At 46.4% G+C, this 24,846-nt stretch overlaps 1 protein-coding gene across 4 annotated transcripts in view; it reads right to left on the reverse strand.

The window, feature by feature from the left end:
• Positions 1 to 7,174: 7,174 nt before the first annotated feature.
• The window catches only part of LOC110536542 (collagen alpha-1(XVIII) chain), a 106,178-nt gene continuing 88,506 nt past the window's right edge, over positions 7,175 to 24,846 (reverse strand). Inside the window, exons 29-41 of one of the 4 annotated variants that reach the window (XM_036934756.1) lie at positions 23,814 to 23,855; positions 22,458 to 22,485; positions 22,123 to 22,200; positions 21,934 to 21,959; positions 21,763 to 21,843; positions 20,058 to 20,193; positions 19,884 to 19,948; positions 19,459 to 19,590; positions 12,631 to 12,678; positions 12,411 to 12,440; positions 10,573 to 10,773; positions 10,354 to 10,469; positions 7,175 to 8,733 (exon numbers count right to left, since the gene is read on the reverse strand). In XM_036934756.1, coding sequence (XP_036790651.1) covers positions 8,532 to 8,733; positions 10,354 to 10,469; positions 10,573 to 10,773; positions 12,411 to 12,440; positions 12,631 to 12,678; positions 19,459 to 19,590; positions 19,884 to 19,948; positions 20,058 to 20,193; positions 21,763 to 21,843; positions 21,934 to 21,959; positions 22,123 to 22,200; positions 22,458 to 22,485; positions 23,814 to 23,855 — 1,185 coding nt within the window. In that variant the 3' untranslated portion in view covers positions 7,175 to 8,531. Of the gene's footprint in view, positions 8,734 to 10,353; positions 10,470 to 10,572; positions 11,150 to 12,410; positions 12,441 to 12,630; positions 12,679 to 19,441; positions 19,591 to 19,883; positions 19,949 to 20,057; positions 20,194 to 21,762; positions 21,844 to 21,933; positions 21,960 to 22,122; positions 22,201 to 22,457; positions 22,486 to 23,813; positions 23,856 to 24,846 lie in introns of those variants that run through there. The other 3 variants (XM_036934757.1, XR_005034542.1, XR_005034541.1) reach the window with 3 other exon arrangements.

Here is a 24,846-nt window from a genome sequence, read left to right on the forward strand (position 1 = left end):
CTACAGTCAGTAAGGTATGCTACAGTATGGTGTCGTGTCTTTTCTATCCTTAAATTTAAGACTTCTTGAAGATTCTCTGTAATTAGTATTACGCGATCAACTGATTAATCATGTAACTGGAATTAACTAGGAAGTCGGGGCACCAAGAAAAATATTCAGATTACAAAATTATAATTTCCTAAAATAACTTTTCAGATATTTTATCTGATCAATTAGTCTTCGAATTAATTAATTGTTTACTTTACCTCACGTTAGTCTCATTCCAAATGTCGTAAATTGTTGGTTATCTGCACGAACCCAGTCTTCACTATGAGTCATCCATACATCAATTGTCTTAAACAATTGATTTATTACTAACTAAGTAATTCACAGGAATGCATAAACAAACAAACAAGGTAAATGTGGTTACAAGAAATGATAGGGGAATGTGCCCTAGTGGGCTAAACAAAAGGGGAAGTGGGGGTCAACTGAGATGAGACACTACAAAGTTGATAATTATAACAATTGAAATTCTAATCCTTTGCACATGAACGCTCACTCATACGGGAACAATTGCAATCAATATATATACTTACGCTCAGTGTGTTGTCGGGATCTTTGTTGAAAAGTTTGTTTCTGTTGGAGAGTTTTGTCCGTCTCTCTCTCTCTGTCTTGGTTAGAGGGGATAGTTCAGAGCGACATTCATTCATGTTGTTGTAGGCTAGATGTTTCGGCGGTTGTCGTTCTTCACGTTCAATGATCCCGAATTCCTAGCTGCAGACTAGTAATTAATATCAAAGACTTGTTCTTATTCTGTCGGAATCGATAGTCTAAGAGTTTAACCACATTAGTATGGTTAAAATATTCAGCAATGGTCTGCAACCTTTGTCCTCCTAATGGAGAAAAACATGGTCTGGTGATAATTTCTCAAAGTTGGGTTTTATTCGAAATTGCAGAAAAGGGCTGTCCCAGGATGTCTGACCCTAACTGGGCTCAGGGGCGGTCCTCTGATTTAGTTAACTCCAATTCCCTTTTTGAGTTTTCCTTCATTAAACAGTCCAAAATCAAACCTCATATCTAAGGCTATTATATAAACAGCGTTATGGTAATGTGGCCACACCGTCTCCCATGAGCTTCCCCAAGTTGTAACAAACGGACCACTTCGTAGCTGGATTCTTCACCGATCTTCTATGCTTTCTACGGAACATGAATTTTGTTCGGACCTCGAGTTCTGTGAGGTGGAAGAAATTCCCCTGTTCTCTATGAAAATTTACTCTCTCTATACTGTGTGTCCATGAGGAGATCCTCAGGAATTTACGACGTCTCTCTGACCACAGCAGCCTAATTGGGGAGGAGAGGGGGATGGGGCTCGCCACACCCAAAGAGGGCAACGTCATGACAATGGTATGCTACAGTATGGTATACTACAGTATGGTATGCTACAGTATGGTATGCTACAGTATGGTATGGGTCACAGAGAAATAGATCTACTGTGGAGAGAGTGGTACGATTTAATTCCATCCATCCTTTCTCACATCCTTGAAGTAATCATTGATTAAATATTGGATAGGTGAACACAAGGGCTGTCACCTGTCCAGTCATTTGTAATTACTGACTGCTTCAGGGCAGTGGAGGCTGCTGATGGGAGGACGGCTCATAATAATGTCTGGAACGGAACAGATGGAATGGCGTCAAACACATGGAAACCATGGAAACCATATATTTGATACCATTCCACTGATTCTGTTCTGGTCAATACCACGAGCCTGTCCTCCCCAATTAAGGAGAGGAGAAGGAAAGGATTCAAACAGGGCCTGTGTCTCTGTAAAGCCCCCTACTGGAGTAAGGGGGAGTTGCTGAAGACCCCGTTGAGCCTCCACACCACCACACCAGTACCAAATTGACTACCATCACTAATTGACTCAGAGGCCTATCACCTCTGACCAGGTGATATTCTGCCGTCATATTTCCAGATGACTCTATGTGTTCAATCACCACCGTTCGTCGACACCCATCAGGTGATCAACAGCACCCAGTGTCACGGGAATGCAAAGAAGATCATCAAGGACCTCAGCTACCTAAGCCACGGCCATTTCACCCCGTTACCATCTAGAAGGTGTAGACAGTAGAGGTGCATAAAAGCTGGGGCCGAGAGACTGATAAACAGCCTGTATCTCTAGGCTATCAGACTGTTAAACAGCCATCACTAGCCGGCCTCCACCCAGCACCCTGCTCTGAACCTTAGGCACTGTCACTACTGCTGTACACACCAATCGCATATACTATATATATTTATTGAAAACAAAAACGATGTTTTAAGTGAGAAGTAGGCATTGGTCTGAACCAAGGTTTTCCAGCACACAGCTTTGACCTACTACAAACAATGTGAAGGCAGGATGCTTAGGGTTCAAAACCTTCTCAAACAGCCTGATTCATTCTCTTAGACGAGGTGCTTCCACAATAATATGATTTGTAACACATACATGTTAAAGTATTGGATTCTTCACACATCACACTAATCCCATTCCATTACCTTTTCAAGATTTTAAAAAAGTTATACAAACGCACGCTTTGCTTTTATACTTACAAGACCAGCAAGCTTGATTGAGTGCCTGCTTGTATTTCCTTAAACATCTGTTTGATAACATTTTTATTTTGGGGTCAGTAGGTAACAAAGTGGTGGAGAGTTGGACACAGTCATTCATATACTGTACACTGAGTGTACAAAACATTAGGAACACCTTAATATTGAGTTGCACCCCCTTTTGCCCTCAGAACAGCCTCAATTCATCGGGCATGGATTCTACAGGGTGTCGAAAGCATTCCACAGGGATGCTGGCCCATGTTGACTCCAATGCTTCCCACAGTTGTGTCAAGTTGACTGTATGTCCTTTGGATGGTGGACCATTCTTGATACACACGGGAAACTGTTGAGCATTAAAAAAAAAGCAGCATTGCAGTTCTTGACACACTCAAACTGGTGCGCTTGGCACCTACTATGATATCCTGTTCAAAGGAATTTAAATGTTTTGTCTTTCCCATTCACCCTCTGAAGGGTCCATGTCTCAATTGTCTCAAGGCTTAAAAATCCTTCTTTAATTTTAACCTGTCTCCTCCCCTTCATCTACACGGATTGAGGTGGATTTAACAAGTGACATCAATAAGGGATCATAGCTTTCACCTGTTCAGTCTGTGTCATGGAAAGAGCATGTGGTTCCTAATGTTTTGTATACTCATGTATCCATTCCTCATTTCTGTAACAGTTAGCTTGCCCGTGTAATATTGACAAAAGTTCAGAAACACAAACATGGTCCTGTTTGTGGAAGGGGTCTCGAATGGTTGAGGGACAGCTATTGGGGAACTGTGGTGGGATCTTGGAGGGTTGGGGTTCACGTTTTTTGGCCTGGTGGGAGATCTGTCAACAGGCCCTTGAGCAGGGCATTGACCCTGGATGCTTCTGTGTGTCTCTCTGAATGGGAATCTGTTGGATGACTGGCATGATGTAGTTGTTGAGGGGCTTCACTGCAAGTATATTGTATGTTTCGAATATAATAATATTTTTTTTATTTAAAAAATGGTTCTGTTTTATCAATTGCTGTGATGATCAATGGCAGTTCATTACCTCTGTCAAATGAGTATGGAGCTTGGATTTGTGTTTACGTGTATTCCTTCAGTGCTATTGTAAACTTTAATTTGAAACTTAATGGCATAGGTGGTGTGCTTGCATAAGTTCAAGGGTCACTGGTTTAAACCCTGGTCTGTAGGCTGTTGCCCTCTCGTAGCTGAAATCAGTTTTGAACTAACTATTAATGTGTAGAAATGACCATGGATTAGTCAAAGGTAATTGTCTGCGGTTTTCAGAAGGGGAAAAGCTCAATTGATTGTGACAGTCTGACATTATAAAATGTGACTCTATTCCCATTGAAAGTAAAGTAAAGGAACATGGTTTTAAATCTGTTTTGTTCATGGTCCTAGGTCTCGCCAGATTTAGTGACTAACAGTAAATTAATTCAGTGCCTTAGGAAACAATTCAGACCCCTTGACCTTTTCCACATTTTGTAACATTACCTTATTCAATTTTTTTTTTAAAGTAAAAATCCTCAGCAATCAACACACAATACCCCATAATGACATCACAATAACCCATAATGACATCACAATACCCCATAATGACAAATCAAAACATGTTTTTAGACATTTTTGCAATTTAAAAAATATAAGTATTCAGACCCTTTGCTATGAGACAAGAAATTGAGCTCAGGTGCATCCTGTTTCCATTGATCATCCTGTTTCTACAACTTGATTGGAGTCCACCTGTGGTAAATTCAACTGACTGAACATGATTTGGAAAGGCACACACCTGTCTATATAAGGTCCCACAGTTGACATCGCATGTCAGAGCAAAAACCAACCCATGAGGTTGAAGGAATTGTCTGTAGAGCTCCGAGACAGGATTGTGGCGAGGCACAGATCTGGGGAAGGATGCCAAAAAATGTCTGAAGCATTGAAGTTCCTCAAGAACTCAAGAAGAGTTTAGAACCACCAAGACTCTTCCTAGAGCTGACCGCCCGGACAAACTGAGCCATCGGTGGAGAAGGGCCTTGGTCAGGGAGGTGACCAAGAACCCAATGGTAACCTTCCAGAAGGACAACCATCTCTGCAGCACTCCACCAATCATGACTTTATGGTAGAGTGGTCAGACGGATGCCACTCCTCAGTAAAAAAGCACATGATATCCAGCTTGGAGTTTGAGAAAAGGCACCTAAAGACTCTCAGACCATGAGAAACAAGACTTTCTGGTCTGATGAAACCAAGATTGAACACTTTCTCCTGAATGCCAAGTGTCACGTCTGGAGGAAACCTGGCACCATCCTTACGATGAAGCATGGTGGTGGCAGCATCAAGTTGGGGGGATGTTTTTCAGCGGCAGGGACTGGGAGACTAGTCAGGATCGAGGCAAAGATGAACGGAGCGAAGTACAGAGAGACAATTGATGAAAACCTGCTCCAGAGTTCAGGACCTCAGACTGGGGCAACAGTTACCTTTCCAACAGGACAACGACCTTAAGCACACAGCCAAGACAACGCAGGAGTGGCTTTGGGACAAGTCTCTGAATGTCCTTGAGTGGCACAGCCAGTGCCCGGACTTGAACCCGATCATACATCTCTGGAGAGACCTGAAAATAGCTTTGCAGCAATGCTCCCCATCCAACCTGACAGAGCTTGAGAGGATCTGCAGAGAAGAATGGGAGAAACTCCCCAAATACAGGTGTGCCAAGCTTGTAATGTCATACCCAAGAAGACTTGATGCTGTAATCGCTGCCAAAGGTGCTTCAACAAAGTACTGAGTAAAGGGTCTGAATACTTATGGAAATGTGATAAATCTGTTTTTTTATTTTTTTAAATGAGCAAAAATGTCTAAAAACTTGGTATGTCATTATGGGGTATTGTGATCTCATTATGGGGTATTGTGATGTCATTATGGGGTATTGTGATGTCATTATGGGGTATTGTGATGTCATTTTGGGCTATTGTGATGTCATTTTGGGCTATTGTGTGTAGATTGATGAGGGGAAAAAACAAGGTAATTGTAACAGCTCTTGTTGGTGGTAGAAAGAGTAGACCAAGGCACAGCGTGGAAAGTGTTCATGATTTTAATTAAAAAATAAAAAATAAAAATATTGAAAACGCACAATTTTGTCAGGCAACAGTAACTAAACAGAAAACAAGATCCCACAACCTAATGGTGGGGAAAAAAGGGCTGCCTAAGTATGATCCCCAATCAGAGACAACGATAGAAAGCTGCCTCTGATTGGGAACCACACTCGGCCAAGAACAAAGAAACAGAAAACATAGAATTTCCCACCCGAGTCACACCGAGACCTAACCAAACATAGAGAATAATAAGGATTTCTAAGGTCAGGGCGTGACAGTAATACATTTTAGAATAAGTCTGTAAAGTAACAACATTTGGAAAAAGTTAAGGGGTCTGAATATATACACACAAGCTCACAGAACGGGACCGCTCAGTGCTGAAACACGTAAAAACCGTCTGTCCTCACTACCGAGTTCCAAATTGCCTCTGGAAGCAACGTCAGCACAATAACTGTTTGTCGGGAGCTTCATGAAACTGTTTTCCATGGCCGAGCAGATGCACACAAGCCTAAGAACACCATGCGCAATGCCAAGCGTCGGCTGGAGTGGTGTAAAGCTCGCCGCCATTAGACTCTGGAGTAGTGATCAATTACTCTTCACCATCTGGCAGTCCGACGGACAAATCTGGGTTTCGAAGATGCCAGGAGATCGCTACTTGCCCCAATGCATAGTGCCAACTGTAAAGTTTGGTGGAGGTGGAATAATTATCTGGGGCTGTTTTTCATGGTTCGGGCTAGGCCCAGTGAAAATTTTAATTTACCCCTGTTTCTCCCCAATTTCGTGGTATCCAATTGTTAGTAATTACTATCTTGTCTCATCGCTACAACTCCCGTACGGGCTAGGGAGAGACGAAGGCCGAAAGCCATGCGTTCTCCGAAACACAACCCAACCAAGCCGCACTGCTTCTTAACACAGCGCGCATCCAAACCGGAAGCCAGCCGCACCAATGTGTCGGAAGAAACACCGTGCACTTTGGTTAGCGCGCACTGCGCCCGGCACGCCACAGGAGCCGCTGGTGCGCGATGAGACAAGGATATCCCTACGGGCTAAACCCTCCCTAACCCGGACAATTGTGGGTTGCCCCACGGACCTCCCGGTCGCGGCCGGCTGCGACAGAGCCTGGGCACGAACCCAGAGTCTCTGGTGGCACAGCTAGCGCTGCGATGCAGTGCCCTAGACCACTGCGCCACCCGGGAGGCCGAAGGGAAATGTTTTAACGCTACAGCATACAATTACATTCTAGAGGATTCTGTGATTCCAACTTTGTGGCAACAGTTTGGGGAACGCCCTTTCCTGTTTCAGCATGACAATGCCCCCATGCACAAAGCGAGGTCCATTCCAAAATGGTTGGTTGAGGTTGGTGTGGAAGAACTTGGCTGGCCTGCACAGAGCCCTGACTTCAACCCCATGAAACACCATTAGGATGAATTGGAACGCCGACTGCGAGCCAGGCCTAATCGCTCAACATCAGTTCCTGACCTCTCTAACGTTCTTGTGGCTGAATGGAAGCAAGTCCCCGCTGCAATGAATCAACATCTAGTGGAAAGCCTTCCCAGAAGAGTAGAGGCTGTTCTCGTAACAAAGGGGAGACCAACTCCATGTTAATGCCAATGATTTTGGAATGAGATATTCGACGAACAGGTGTCCACATACTTTTGCAATTGTTATGGATTACAATTGGATAACTGTTACAGTGCCATTTTGGTTGTTAAATGGCTCTGTTACAACAATTTCTTGCTTTCTGTTTTTTTTTAAATATATATAAATGATATATATATATATAAATGAAAAAGTGTACTTGTTTGACATTTTACTGCATTATTAGGAGCTAGTAACATAAGCATTTTGCTGAACCCGTTATGGCATCAGCGAAACTTTGTTCGCGACCAATAAAGTTTGATTTGATTTTGATCTACTACACACGGCTGATTGGTTGATGATCTGTATTGGTCTGTCTTGTCCTTTAACCACAGTACAGACTCGACGTAACAGGACCAGATTTCAAAACAGATTATATCAGACTCAGATTATTAAGAAAATGAAAAACATTTTTAATCAATAAGCACCAATGATTGTATAAAATATACTCACTTATAATTGATCAAATCTCTTATGAATTTCATAAATTATAACTTTTTTTGTGGTGAATTGCTATGTGATTGGTGGAAATATATGTTGAATGAAGTCACATCTAACTAGCCACCTATCAAATCAAAATTCTAGCGCCATAAAAGGAATGCTGTACAACGAAATTACAAAAAACTAAAACAGTCCCTGACAAACTATAAATTACATACTTAACCTTTTAATAATTTGATTCATTCACGTTATGTGAAGTCACCGTATAAATAAGATGTTGAATTGAAATGAAATACTGAGAGAAATTGTTGCTCAAATGAGAAATCACTGGACGTAGAAACACATCTAATATAGTAGTACATCAGCATTTCTTTCCTGAACACCTTTGTAGAATATGGGTGTTATGCGTGTGAAATATACTATTGGCCCTGGTCTAATGGAACAAACATTTCTTAAAGAATGACCTAATAGGACAAACGATAAACATGGCCAATCACTGGAAGACGAAAGGTGACATCTTGAGTAGGATAAAAAACATCTGTAGTGAGAAATAATCTCCGCAAAGCCATGATTTGGAGCTGGTATCGACAGACAAGTATCCGCCATCTCATCTCAGTCAGTCAACCAACCAATCAGAGGATGGGAGAGGAGGAAAATGTTGATGACAATGATGAAAAGTACAATCAACCAACCAATCAGAGGATGGGAGAGGAGGAATATGTTCATGACATGTTCATAAAGGAATGTACATATATTTGACACCTTTCCAGAGTGATAAGATGAGAGCAGATGAGTGGTGGAGGAGGACGGAGCGGTCTGTTAAACATGCTCTCTTGTCTCGATGCAAAGGACCACGAACTGGTTGCTACAGCTTTGTGCTTGCTGTCCCAGGAGGAAGCCTGAAGCTAGATTGGACGACTGGCCCATGACGGACATGTTGTCAGACTGCCACGAATCGCAGGACCGGTCTTCCAACAGGTTGCCAAACGTATTAGAGCCATGCCAGATGCTCTTCTTAGGCCTGCGGGAGAGATATATACATATATAATGGGAGGGTGTATGGATACAGCACATACAGAGGCACATGTACACATCTACACACATTAAAGTCATACTGGCATACATAACAGACGTTCACGCAAACACCAATAAATAGTTTCGATCTCCTACCATGAAAAAAATCTCAAAAAAAAACATAACGGGACTTGAACGAATGTAGCCCCGAACTGAGCAGAGATACCCACCGATGTATGGATCATTTTAATTTAATCTGTTCTCTTCTACCTTTCCTGGCTGGAAAAGTACCAGGAAGTTCATGTTTTATTTGTCACATGCACAAGTCCAATGCTTTAGAGTGTCGGGTCAGTAATGAAAGGTCGTTGGTTTGAATCCAAGCTGACAATGTGTGCAAGGCACTTAACCCTAATTTGCTCCAGGGTATCGCCGGATGGCTGACCCCTGTAAAACAACACATTTAGGTGCACCTATCCGGTGTGTGACAACAAACATTCTTTTTGCAAGCGCTACCCAACAGTACAGTTATCAATATCAAAATAGTATAAATAATTTAAACATATATATATATATATATAAAAACAAAACAGGAAGCTATATACAGGGATAGTGCAGTACCAAATCTACAATGCGCAGGGATCTGAATTTAGAAAACTCAATTTGAATGGATGTGATAAATTAAATATATCAAACTTTGGTCAACTTTAAATTATAATTTGTAAACTTGATACACAGACAATGAATGCAATGCCTACCATATTGAAACTGAATATATAAATATTGAATTTAAAATATTCAATTCCATTTTAAATGGTATTTGAAAACTGAATGCAATATTAATTAATTCAAATCATGAAATTCAAGTTGTATTTATGAATTCAATGATTCAATTTGTGCAGTACAAATGATAAAATATTGAATTAAAATACAGTTTCCGTTGGCACTGAAATCCCTTCCTACAGATGCGACCTCAACATAACAGATGACATCAACAGCCATATCCTTTTTTTTTTGTGCCCAGGCTCTATCTATTCATACACGTTCTCAAATAAGACCTCGCCACAAACTAGGAAAGCGTCTGTTTGAAAAACATCTATAAAAAAGCCACTTTGGAGCCACAATTGCCAGCCTCTAGTCTCTGGTTTGTCGGGGCTGATAAATTCAGCGAGGCGGTATATAAATAGAAGCAATAGAACGAGGGTGGACACAGCTGGCTCGCATGGGCCCGGGCTGAAACACACAACGGTACAACCCTCAGTGTCTGGATTGCGGGTTGTGCTATCCTGCACTTTGTGGAAACAGCCATGTGTGTTCCCCTCTGTCCCTCATGCCCACGTTCTTCCAAACCCATTTGTCATTTGGTGAAGCAGCTTTTACGGGAAGATGAGGGGTGGATGAGGATGTTTATGTAGTCTTTACTATTCAGACAGAGATATAGTATGAGGGCAACCTAGACTTCACCACTCAGACCCCCTACACACACACACACACACACACACACACACACACACACACACACACACACACACACACACACACACACACACACACACACACACACACACACACACACACACACACACACACACACACACACACACACACACACACACACACACACACACACCAGAAGGGGTCTGCCATTACGTCCCGTCCGTCGAAGGAGTAGATCGGGATGTTTGATGGGAATTTGCCTCCACCCCCAGTGAAGATAGACTTGTAGTTACTGAACAAAATGTCCCCCTGTGGATACAGAACGAGTTGAGTTGACTGACACTTCATGTTGTTTCAACGTGGCGGTATACACTGACCTTAGATGATCTTAAGATGAGAGAGGTTGGCTTACCCTGAGGTTGGTTATGGGGTAGCTCTGTCTGAACCTCTGGGGGACCAGGTCTTTATTGATGGTGTGGATTTTTGAGGATACGAAGCCTCGGTAGTTGGCAGGCAGACCCATGGCCATGGCCTGGTCATAGCACCGCTTGTCTATCATGTCGTCGCCACCGAAGTTCCCTGTGTGGGGTTGGTTCAGGGCCACCAGGTTGAGCTGAGGAAGAGACCGAGGATTAGAGATGCTTGTCTGTCATGTCGTCGCCACCAAAGTTCCCTGTGTGGGGTTGGTTCAGGGCCACCAGGTTGAGCTGAGGAAGAGACCGAGGATTAGAGATGCTTGTCTGTCATGTCGTCGCCACCAAAGTTCCCTGTGTGGGGTTGGTTCAGGGCCACCAGGTTGAGCTGAGGAAGAGACCGAGGATTAGAGATGCTTGTCTGTCATGTCGTCGCCACCAAAGTTCCCTGTGTGGGGTTGGTTCAGGGCCACCAGGTTGAGCTGAGGAAGAGACCGAGGATTAGAGATGCTTGTCTGTCATGTCGTCGCCACCAAAGTTCCCTGTGTGGGGTTGGTTCAGGGCCACCAGGTTGAGCTGAGGAAGAGACCGAGGATTAGAGATGCTCCATTTGGTGTGTATTCTAAACCGCCACCTCGTTCAGAGTGATCCTTCCGCTACTCCAGGTGGTCAAGGTAACCAAACAAAAACGTCATAACTGACGTGTGGCGACAGGTAGCCTAGCGATTAAAGTCAATGTTATGCTTGATCTGAAAATGTGGTCAGAGGCGTCGTATGGATGATGTCACGCAATTTCGGAGCCTTTGGAGGCTTGCAGAGTCCAAATTGAGACCGCATCGCCGGGCGCCTCTCAAATGTTGTAACAATGCTGAGGGCTTCGCATTGACATGATTGGTTGACGGTAGGTGAGAGCTGGAGGTCCTGTATTAACACAAACTCACTTCCTTGACAACGTCCTTCACAATCGCTCTGCTCTGCTCCACGTAGCACAAGAAGTATGAAGGTCCTGACTTCTGCAGAGGCCCTATGACGGTAAAATGCTGCACGGCCAATGCAGACGTCAGATTGACCATGCAGAGCCTTTTGTTAAGAGCGTTGGGCCAGTAACCGAACGGTCTCTGGTTCGAATTCCTGAGCAGACTAGGTGAAAAACCTCCTGACGTACCCTTGAGCAAGGCACTTCTCAACAATAACAACAATAACAAATTACTAAAATGTTAAAAATAATAATAATGTGCACATTCACAAACACACACAAATGTTAAGTCATCAACAGTATCATTCTCATCTCTCTTAGGTGATGGTCTTGGTACAGAATGGACCGTCTGCTACTGTGAAATGGGAATCTAAATCTCTAAAACTCGAACCTGGGCAGTCCTTCAACGACAGCACACAGATAGTAATTTAATCCAAAAGTAGAATACTCAAACCACTGCTAAATCACATTTAGACTCCAGTTCATTTTGTGGCCAGGCTTGAGCCAAACCAATGACTTGTTTTCACGAACAATAACAAAAGGTTGAACTTTTTCCCCTCAGTTTTTCTCCTTTTTGGTATCTAGAAGTTTTCTAACTACTAACTAGGGAGCAGAAAGTTTACATAATGTATTTTTGATTGACTGTTTCTTGGCTCCAGTGCAAAGTTTCATAAAACAACCCCGGGTGTTACAAAAGTTAAAGGAAAGATGTGAGTAAGAATACAGAAGTGTAAATAAAGACTGTTTTAAAAAACTTTATTGTTCCTCTATGGAATAACAACAGCTAACTTTGCACAGGTGCAAACGCTTAGCCAATCAAACGCTTAGCCAATCTTGTCATTTTTTTGTCAACAAACTTACCCCGTATCTTCTGGCGGTGCCTGGCTGAGCCTAAGGAGGCAAACGTTTGTTACTAACTGGATTACAATCAGCAATCACACATCATATTCTGCTATAAGCATCCCTTATATGGAGGTCTACGATGCACTTTCACGTAAACAATCCATTGAGGACAATGGGAGACATGAGCAGACAATTCATGCAGTCGAACATGTCCCATCCTCATCTCTACTGTCCTTACCGTGTCAGGTAGAGGGATATTGACTGGGCGGTAGATCAAGTTACCAAGCTGTGCAAGACAGAGACACAGGAAAACACCAAACATATCAGATATATTCACAGCTCACTATTGACATTATTGACACATGGAGACATGGAGGACAGGGACCAGAGACACATGGAGGACAGGGACCAGAGACACATGGAGGACAGGAACCAGAGAGACATGGAGGACAGGGACCAGAGACACATGGAGGACAGGAACCAGAGAGACCAGAGACACATGGAGGACAGGGACCAGAGAGACATGGAGGACAGGGACCAGAGAGACAAGGAGGACAGGAACCAGAGAGACCAGAGAGACATGGAGGACAGGGACCAGAGACACATGGAGGACAGGGACCAGAGACACATGGAGGACAGAAACAAGAGAGACATGGAGGACAGGAACCAGAGAGACATGGAGGACAGGAACCAGAGAGACCAGAGAGACATGGAGGACAGGGACCAGAGACACATGGAGGACAGGAACCAAAGAGACCAGAGAGACATGGAGGACAGGGACCAGAGAGACATGGACAGGGACCAGAGAGACATGGAGGACAGGGACCAGAGAGACATGGAGGACAGGGACCAGAGAGACCAGAGAGACATGGAGGACAGGGACCAGAGAGTCATGGAGGACAGGGACCAGAGAGACCAGGGAGACATGGAGGACAGGGACCAGAGACACATGGAGGACAGGGACCAGAGACACATGGAGGACAGGGACCAGAGAGACATGGAGGACAGGAACCAGAGAGACCAGAGAGACATGGAGGACAGGGACCAGAGAGACATGGATGACAGGGACCAGAGAGACATGGAGGACAGGGACCAGAGAGACATGGAGGACAGGGACCAGAGAGACATGGAGGACAGGGACCAGAGAGACATGGAGGACAGGGACCAGAGACACATGGGGGACAGGGACCAGAGAGACCAGAGAGACATGGAGGACAGGGACCAGAGAGACCAGAGAGACATGGAGGACAGAGACCAGAGAGACATGGACAGGGACCAGAGAGACATGGAGGACAGGGACCAGAGAGACCAGGGAGACATGGAGGACAGGGACCAGAGAGACCAGAGAGACATGGAGGACAGGGACCAGAGAGACATGGAGGACAGAGACCAGAGAGACATGGAGGACAGGGACCAGAGAGACCAAAGAGACATGGAGGACAGGGACCAGAGAGACCAGAGAGACATGGAGGACAGGGACCGGAGAGACATGGAGGACAGGGACCAGAGAGGCATGGAGGACAGAGACCAGAGAGACATGGAGGAAAGAGACCCGAGAGACATGGAGGACAGGGACCAGAGAGACATGGAGGACAGGGACCAGAGAGACATGGAGGACAGGGACCAGAGACACATGGAGGACAGGGACCAGAGATACCAGAGAGACATGGAGGACAGGGACCAGAGAGACCAGAGACACATGGAGGACAGGGACCAGAGAGACCAGAGAGACATGGAGGACAGGGACCAGAGAGACATGGAGGACAGGGACCAGAGAGACCAGAGAGACATGGAGGACAGGGACCAGAGAGACCAGAGAGACCAGATAGACATGGAGGACAGGCACCAGAGAGACCAGAGAAACCAGAGAGACATGGAGGACAGGCACCAGAGAGACCAGACAGACATGGAAGACAGGGACCAGAGAGACCAGAGAGACATGGAGGACAGGCACCAGAGAGACCAGAGAGACATGGAAGACAGGGACCAGAGAGACCAGAGAGACATGGAGGACAGGGACCAGAGAGACATGGAGGACAGAGACCAGAGAGACATGGAGGACAGGGACCAGAGAGACCAAAGAGACATGGAGGACAGGGACCAGAGAGACCAGAGAGACATGGAGGACAGGGACCGGAGAGACATGGAGGACAGGGACCAGAGAGACATGGAGGACAGAGACCAGAGAGACATGGAGGAAAGAGACCCGAGAGACATGGAGGACAGGGACCAGAGAGACATGGAGGACAGGGACCAGAGAGACATGGAGGACAGGGACCAGAGACACATGGAGGACAGGGACCAGAGATACCAGAGAGACATGGAGGACAGGGACCAGAGAGACCAGAGACACATGGAGGACAGGGACCAGAGAGACCAGAGAGACATGGAGGACAGGGACCAGAGAGACATGGAGGACAGGGACCAGAGAGACCAGAGAGACATGGAGGACAGGGACCAGAGAGACCAGAGAGACCAGATAGACATGGAGGACAGGCACCAGAGAGACCAGAGAAACCAGAGAGACATGGAGGACAGGCACCAGAGAGACCAGACAGACATGGAAGACAGGGACCAGAGAGACCAGAGAGACATGGAGGACAGGCACCAGAGAGACCAGAGAGACATGGAAGACAGGGACCAGAGAGACCAGAGAGACATGGAGGACAGGGACCAGAGAGACCAGAGACACATGGAGGACAGGGACCATAGAGACATGGAGGACAGGGACCAGAGAGACATGGAGGACAGGGACCAGAGAGACCAGAGAGACCAGAAAGACCAGAGAGGCCAGAGAGACCAGATAGACATGGAGGACAGGCACCAGAGAGACCAGAGAGACATGGATGACAGGGACCAGAGAGACATGGAGGACAGGGACCAGAGAGACCATAGAGACATGGAGGACAGGGACCAGAGAGACCAGAGAGACATGGAGGACAGGGACCAGAGAGACCAGAGAGACATGGAGGACAGGGACCAGAGAGACATGGAGGACAGGGACCAGAGAGACATGGAGGACAGGGACCAGAGAGACCAGAGAGACATGGAGGACAGGGACCAGAGAGACCAGAGAGACCAGAGAGACATGGAGGACAGGCACCAGAGAGACCAGAGAGACATGCAGGACAGGGACCAGAGAGACCAGAGACACATGGAAGGACAGGGACCAGAGAGACCAGAGAGACATGGAGGACAGGGACCAGAGAGACATGGAGGACAGGGACCAGAGAGACATGGAGGACAGGGACCAGAGAGACCAGAGAGACCAGAGAGACCAGAGAGACATGGAGGACAGGGACCAGAGAGACATGGAGGACAGGAACCAGAGAGACCAGAGAGACATGGAGGACAGGGACCAGAGAGACATGGATGACAGGGACCAGAGAGACATGGAGGACAGGGACCAGAGAGACATGGAGGACAGGGACCAGAGAGACATGGAGGACAGGGACCAGAGAGACATGGAGGACAGGGACCAGAGAGACATGGAGGACAGGGACCAGAGACACATGGAGGACAGGGACCAGAGAGACCAGAGAGACATGGAGGACAGGGACCAGAGAGACCAGAGAGACATGGAGGACAGAGACCAGAGAGACATGGACAGGGACCAGAGAGACATGGAGGACAGGGACCAGAGAGACCAGGGAGACATGGAGGACAGGGACCAGAGAGACCAGAGAGACATGGAGGACAGGGACCAGAGAGACATGGAGGACAGAGACCAGAGAGACATGGAGGACAGGGACCAGAGAGACCAAAGAGACATGGAGGACAGGGACCAGAGAGACCAGAGAGACATGGAGGACAGGGACCGGAGAGACATGGAGGACAGGGACCAGAGAGACATGGAGGACAGAGACCAGAGAGACATGGAGGAAAGAGACCCGAGAGACATGGAGGACAGGGACCAGAGAGACATGGAGGACAGGGACCAGAGAGACATGGAGGACAGGGACCAGAGACACATGGAGGACAGGGACCAGAGATACCAGAGAGACATGGAGGACAGGGACCAGAGAGACCAGAGACACATGGAGGACAGGGACCAGAGAGACCAGAGAGACATGGAGGACAGGGACCAGAGAGACATGGAGGACAGGGACCAGAGAGACCAGAGAGACATGGAGGACAGGGACCAGAGAGACCAGAGAGACCAGATAGACATGGAGGACAGGCACCAGAGAGACCAGAGAAACCAGAGAGACATGGAGGACAGGCACCAGAGAGACCAGACAGACATGGAAGACAGGGACCAGAGAGACCAGAGAGACATGGAGGACAGGCACCAGAGAGACCAGAGAGACATGGAAGACAGGGACCAGAGAGACCAGAGAGACATGGAGGACAGGGACCAGAGAGACCAGAGACACATGGAGGACAGGGACCATAGAGACATGGAGGACAGGGACCAGAGAGACATGGAGGACAGGGACCAGAGAGACCAGAGAGACCAGAAAGACCAGAGAGGCCAGAGAGACTAGATAGACATGGAGGACAGGCACCAGAGAGACCAGAGAGACATGGATGACAGGGACCAGAGAGACATGGAGGACAGGGACCAGAGAGACCATAGAGACATGGAGGACAGGGACCAGAGAGACCAGAGAGACATGGAGGACAGGGACCAGAGAGACCAGAGAGACATGGAGGACAGGGACCAGAGAGACATGGAGGACAGGGACCAGAGAGACATGGAGGACAGGGACCAGAGAGACCAGAGAGACATGGAGGACAGGGACCAGAGAGACCAGAGAGACATGGAGGACAGGGACCAGAGAGACCAGAGAGACATGGAGGACAGGGACCAGAGAGACCAGAGAGACATGGAGGACAGGGACCAGAGAGACCAGAGAGACATGGAGGACAGGGACCAGAGAGACATGGAGGACAGAGACCAGAGAGACATGGAGGACAGGGACCAGAGAGACATGGAGGACAGAGACCAGAGAGACATGGAGGACAGGGACCAGAGAGACCAAAGAGACATGGAGGACAGGGACCAGAGAGACCAGAGAGACATGGAGGACAGGGACCGGAGAGACATGGAGGACAGGGACCAGAGAGACATGGAGGACAGAGACCAGAGAGACATGGAGGAAAGAGACCCGAGAGACATGGAGGACAGGGACCAGAGAGACATGGAGGACAGGGACCAGAGAGACATGGAGGACAGGGACCAGAGACACATGGAGGACAGGGACCAGAGATACCAGAGAGACATGGAGGACAGGGACCAGAGAGACCAGAGACACATGGAGGACAGGGACCAGAGAGACCAGAGAGACATGGAGGACAGGGACCAGAGAGACATGGAGGACAGGGACCAGAGAGACCAGAGAGACATGGAGGACAGGGACCAGAGAGACCAGAGAGACCAGATAGACATGGAGGACAGGCACCAGAGAGACCAGAGAAACCAGAGAGACATGGAGGACAGGCACCAGAGAGACCAGACAGACATGGAAGACAGGGACCAGAGAGACCAGAGAGACATGGAGGACAGGCACCAGAGAGACCAGAGAGACATGGAAGACAGGGACCAGAGAGACCAGAGAGACATGGAGGACAGGGACCAGAGAGACCAGAGACACATGGAGGACAGGGACCATAGAGACATGGAGGACAGGGACCAGAGAGACATGGAGGACAGGGACCAGAGAGACCAGAGAGACCAGAAAGACCAGAGAGGCCAGAGAGACCAGATAGACATGGAGGACAGGCACCAGAGAGACCAGAGAGACATGGATGACAGGGACCAGAGAGACATGGAGGACAGGGACCAGAGAGACCATAGAGACATGGAGGACAGGGACCAGAGAGACCAGAGAGACATGGAGGACAGGGACCAGAGAGACCAGAGAGACATGGAGGACAGGGACCAGAGAGACATGGAGGACAGGGACCAGAGAGACATGGAGGACAGGGACCAGAGAGACCAGAGAGACATGGAGGACAGGGACCAGAGAGACCAGAGAGACATGGAGGACAGGGACCAGAGAGACATGGAGGACAGGGACCAGAGAGACCAGAGAGACATGGAGGACAGGGACCAGAGAGACCAGAGAGACCAGAGAGACATGGAGGACAGGCACCAGAGAGACCAGAGAGACATGGAGGACAGGGACCAGAGAGACCAGAGACACATGGAGTACAGGGACCAGAGAGGCATGGAGGACAGGGACCAGAGAGACCAGAGAGACATGGAGGACAGGGACCAGAGAGACATGGAGGACAGGGACCAGAGAGACATGGAGGACAGGGACCAGAGAGACCAGAGAGACCAGAGAGACCAGAGAGACATGGAGGACAGGGACCAGAGAGACCAGAGAGACATGGAGGACAGGGACCAGAGAGACCAGAGAGACATGGAGGACAGGGACCAGAGAGACATGGAGGACAGGGACCAGAGAGACCAGAGAGACATGGAGGACAGGCACCAGAGAGACCAGAGAGACATGGAAGACAGGGACCAGAGAGACCAGAGAGACATGGAAGACAGGCACCAGAGAGACCAGAGAGACATGGAGGACAGGGACCAGAGAGACATGGAGGACAGGGACCAGAGAGACCAGAGAGACCAGAGAGACATGGAGGACAGGGACCACAGAGACCAGAGAGACATGGAGGACAGGGACCAGAGAGACATGGAGGACAGGGACCAGAGAGACCAGAGAGACATGGAGGACAGGGACCAGAGAGAAATGGAGGACAGGGACCAGAGAGACCAGAGAGACCAGAGATACATGGAGGACAGGGACCAGAGAGACCAGAGAGACATGGAGGACAGGGACCAGAGAGACATGGAGGACAGGGACCAGAGAGACATGGAGGACAGGGACCAGAGAGACATGGAGGACAGGGACCAGAGAGACCAGAGAGACATGGAGGACAGGGACCAGAGAGACCAGAGAGACATGGAGGACAGGGACCAGAGAGACATGGAGGACAGGGACCAGAGAGACATGGAGGACAGGGACCAGAGAGACCAGAGAGACATGGAGCACGGACACCAGAGAGACCAGAGAGACATGGAGGACAGAGACCAGAGATGCTACTGTACCAGGACCTCCTTCCATCCCTCTTGTACCCGGATGTAGAGTTTGCCTGTCCCCGTGGTGATGAAGCTCAGGGTCCCCTGTCTGCTGTTCATCGTCCTTTGCATCATGACCTCGCTGGAAGGAAACGTCTCCATCTAAAGGAAAAACACAGGAGAGAAGCACCTTTTGAGACTGGAAGGAAATATCTATGACTGTTTATAAAACTGTAATTGTTGGGGAGACACTGGCCAGAGTGATTGAGGAGACGACAGTCATTTTATCTCCAGACACTGGTCAGGGCAATTGAGGAAGACAGACATTTTATCTGTAGTGTGTCTGGGGTTATTTGATGATGGACGTGTGATTACATGATGTTACAGGATTGACAATTGATGGTATGACTGGATGACATTATGATGTGACTGACGGGGGGGACAGACTGACTCACCACGGCAGAGGCCCCAGGAGGTCCAGCTGGGCCAGGGGGGCCTTGAGGTCCAGGGACGGTCACAGCTGGAATTGCAAAAATGGGAGACAAACAAACGTAACATTTTATTATGAGAAGCTAGTGAGCATATTACACTATACAGCAAATGCCACAAAGGGTGACCACAAATCTTACCTGGAGAGGGTGCTCCGGGGTGTCCAGGAGGCCCTTGGGGGCCTTCAGGGCCAGGTCTTCCATACCCCGGAGTACCTGGAGACCCCGGAACGCCTGGATGGCCAGGGGGCCCCATAACAGTTTCTCCTTGAGGGCCCTGAAACAGACCCAGTGCTTTAGCAGATATTCATCTACAGTCATTTTTTTTTACCTTGAATGAATATTTAAACCTCATGACTCTGTGAGGTTATTTAAACCTCATGACTCTGTGAGGTTATTTAAACCTCATGACTCTGTGAGGATATTTAAACCTCATGACTCTGTGAGGTTATTTAAACCTCATGACTCTGTGAGGTTATTTAAACCCCATGACTCTGTGAGGTTATTTAAACCTCATGACTCTGTGAGGTTATTTAAACCCCATGACTCTGTGAGGATATTTAAACCCCATGACTCTGTGAGGTTATTTAAACCTCATGACTCTGTGAGGATATTTAAACCCCATGACTCTGTGAGGTTATTTAAACCTCATGACTCTGTGAGGTTATTTAAACCTCATGACTCTGTGAGGTTATTTAAACCCCATGACTCTGTGAGGTTATTTAAACCCCATGACTGTGAGGTTATTTAAACCTCATGACTCTGTGAGGTTATTTAAACCTCATGACTCTGTGAGGTTATTTAAACCTCATGACTCTGTGAGGTTATTTAAACCTCATGACTCTGTGAGGTTATTTAAACCCCATGACTCTGTGAGGATATTTAAACCCCATGACTCTGTGAGGTTATTTAAACCTCATGACTCTGTGAGGTTATTTAAACCCCATGACTCTGTGAGGTTATTTAAACCTCATGACTCTGTGAGGTTATTTAAACCTCATGACTCTGTGAGGTTATTTAAACCCCATGACTCTGTGAGGTTATTTAAACCTCATGACTCTGTGAGGTTATTTAAACCCCATGACTCTGTGAGGTTATTTAAACCTCATGACTCTGTGAGGTTATTTAAACCTCATGACTCTGTGAGGTTATTTAAACCTCATGACTCTGTGAGGTTATTTAAACCTCATGACTCTGTGAGGTTATTTAAACCCCATGACTCTGTGAGGTTATTTAAACCTCATGACTCTGTGAGGTTATTTAAACCCCATGACTCTGTGAGGTTATTTAAACCTCATGACTCTGTGAGGTTATTTAAACCCCATGACTCTGTGAGGTTATTTAAACCTCATGACTCTGTGAGGTTATTTAATCCTCATGACTCTGTGAGGTTATTTAAACCTCATGACTCTGTGAGGTTATTTAAACCCCATGGCTGTGAGGTTATTTAAATGGAGCCAGTAGGACAAATCCTCTTTTGTTGCATGCAGCATCTGAATTTGAAAGAATTAAAAAATATTTGTATTCCCTTTCATGTAAACCAGCATTTTGCCATTGCAGCCAAATTCAAAATCCTCACAACAAAAACGGCTCATTTCAGACATAAATCATCTCGTGCAGCAATTAAACTCAACTGAAACTCACCAAACATTCTTTAGCTATCTAGCACACCATCAAAAGAGGTCATAGACCGTAATAACACCCTCAAATTAAGATGATACCGATGATGTACTCATCTCACGTGTCTATGTTGCATGCTGCTCTTCTCAGTAAGTGTAATTGGTCAAAGCTGTGGTGGGTGGGCGTGGCTTTGGGAGAGTGTGGTCTCCACGGAAACGAGACTCACCACCATTCCAGATGTCCCACGCATACCAGGTGGGCCCGATAACCCGGCCTCCCCCTTCTCCCCCTTGTCCCCTTTGTTCCCCTGTGGACAGACAGACACACAAACTGTGAGAGGTAAGCACACACACACGTGCACACACACGTGCACACACACACACATAACTCAACTCACCATAGTTCCTTTGGGAAGCATTATGACTGTAGAAAAAAATACAACATCCATTGATTATTAAAGATAATAACATGTCTACATGAATAATGACACAGGCATTATGACACATTAGAACATGTCTTGTTTATATCAAAAGTAGAACTGAAATAATACTGTTAGGTTAACAATGATCCATCCAATGTGACTCACGTGGCGGGGCAGGCATCCCAGGGAAGCCCCTCTCCCCCTTGTCCCCTTTGGTCCCAGATGAAGGACAATCCGGCCCCCCTACAGGTCAGATAAGGAACAACAGTTGAGCATTAGGCTGTCGCATAAAAGAGAGGACAACACGACAAAGTAATGACAGACAATGTTGGAACAGACAATGTTTTTTTTTCATATTTAATATGTTGTATTGGATGCAGCAGGTCTCAGAGGTCTCGTGTTGTGTGTGTAATAACAGCACATATCATAAGTTACCATTGATGCTTTCCTTGTCAACAAACAAATAACGGGTCATGTGATGTCATGTCCTTCTTACTTACCATTTGTTGAATTCTCAGAGCCATTTATCTGCAAAAATGAAACAAATATGTTTCAAAGACTTTCCTGAACAGAAACAAGAACAGGGCATATGAAAGGAACAGTTGAAGTGACCGTATAGAAACTTCCCATCATGCATTTCAGACAAACTAAAACAAGATGGCTATTATATGTATATAACATTTGATATTATATATTGTGATGATACATCCACAGATTCAGAGGTCACATCAGGATGTGTCTTTTAATCTATGTGTAACAAAATGGAGGTTTAGAAGGATGAAACAATGCAGTAACCACCACTGCCATGGAAGAAAGAAGATTTTTTCAAGATGGCCCCCATGAAAGACAGGAAACACCAATCACATTTGGCTCATCTCACTTCTGAGAGACCTTACATAGTACGTACATTCTTTAGGTTATGTTGTATTTGAGAACACAATTAACCTGGTATTTACAAAACAATTACATGGTTATACAATCTGAATGGAATTATTGGAAATTACAATGTCTGAAACAGACTTCATATAAAATATTATATAATTTGAATGAATGTTTAATATTCAGTCTTGGGGACCATCCTGAATTGTGTTAGTGTCTTCCCCATGGAAGACCAACCAATGGAAGAGCAACCCCCCAACCGCATGACCACCATGTCCATATGACATGCAGCATGCTGGGAGAGATCCTCAATTCACACCTGGAATAGGTTAGGGACTATGGATGCAACATGCACATTCCCCTTTTATGATGAAGAAGTAAGGAGGGGGGGGGAAGAGAGAGAGAGAGAGAGAGAGAGAGAGAGAGAGAGAGAGAGAGAGATACAAAGTGTGCGTGTGCAGGTGTGTATGTGTTTGCGTGTGTGTGTGTGTGTGTGAGAGAGAGAGAGAGAGAGAGAGGGGGGAGAGAGAGAGAGAGAGAGAGAGAGAAATACAAAGTGTGCGTGGCAGGTGTGTATGTGTTTGCATGTGTGTGTGTGTGTGTGTGTGTGTGTGTGTGTGTGTGTGTGTGTGTGTGTGTGTGTGTGTGTGTGTGTGTGTGCGAGAGAGAGGGAGAGAGAGAGACAGTGTATGAGACAGTGTATGAATGAATGAGTGATTGAGAGAGAAAGAGAATACCCCACAGAGACAGACAGACAGACAGGCCTGAGATCAGCCTGCCCAGCTCTATGAGTGTGAGAGAGAGGGAGAGAGAGAAAGAGAATACCCCACAGAGACAGACAGACAGGCCTGAGATCAGCCTGCCCAGCTCTATGAGTGCGAGAGAGAAGGAGAGAGAGAAAGAGAATACCCCACAGAGACAGACAGACAGGCCTGAGATCAGCCTGCCCAGCTCTGTGCTGTCTGCCTGTCACTTACGGCCTTTTTGCAGTGCGGTCTGGGAGGGATGGGAAAAACATACTGCAAAAAATGAAAGAAAGGGACAGTGAGCAGAACAGCTACAGTACCTGATAATGACATGAACAGCTATAGTACCTGATAATGACATGAACAGCTATAGTACCTGATAATGACATGAACAGCTATAGTACCTGATAATGACATGAACAGCTATAGTACCTGATAATGACATGAACAGCTATAGTACCTGATAATGGCATTAACAGCTACAGTACCTGATAATGACATGACCAGCTATAGTACCTGATAATGACATGAACAGCTATAGTACCTGATAATGACAGGAACAGCTATAGTACCTGATAATGACATGAACAGCTATAGTACCTGATAATGACATGAACAGCTACAGTACCTGATAATGACATGAACAGCTACAGTACCTGATAATGATATGAACAGCTATAGTACCTGATAATGACATGAACAGCTATAGTACCTGGTAATGACACGAACAGCTATAGTACCTGATAATGACATGAACAGCTATAGTACCTGATAATGACATGAACAGCTATAGTACCTGATAATGGCATTAACAGCTATAGTACCCGATAATGACATGACCAGCTATAGTACCTGATAATGACAGGAACAGCTATAGTACCTGATAATGACATGAACAGCTATAGTACCTGATGATGATATGAACAGCTACAGTACCCGATAATGACAGGAGCAGCTATAGTACCTGATAATGACATGAACAGCTATAGTACCTGATAATGACATGAACAGCTATAGTACCTGATAATGACATGAACAGCTACAGTACCTGATAATGACATGAACAGCTATAGTACCTGATAATGACATGAACAGCTATAGTACCTGATAATGCCATGAACAGCTACAGTACCTGATAATGACATGAACAGCTATAGTACCTGATAATGACATGAACCGCTATAGTACCTGATAATGACATGAACAAGCTATATTATCTGATAATGACATGAACAGCTATAGTACCCGATAATGACATGAACAG

This window comes from Oncorhynchus mykiss, chromosome 11 (assembly GCF_013265735.2).
Source record: "Oncorhynchus mykiss isolate Arlee chromosome 11, USDA_OmykA_1.1, whole genome shotgun sequence".
In the NCBI taxonomy this organism is placed as follows: domain Eukaryota; kingdom Metazoa; phylum Chordata; class Actinopteri; order Salmoniformes; family Salmonidae; genus Oncorhynchus; species Oncorhynchus mykiss.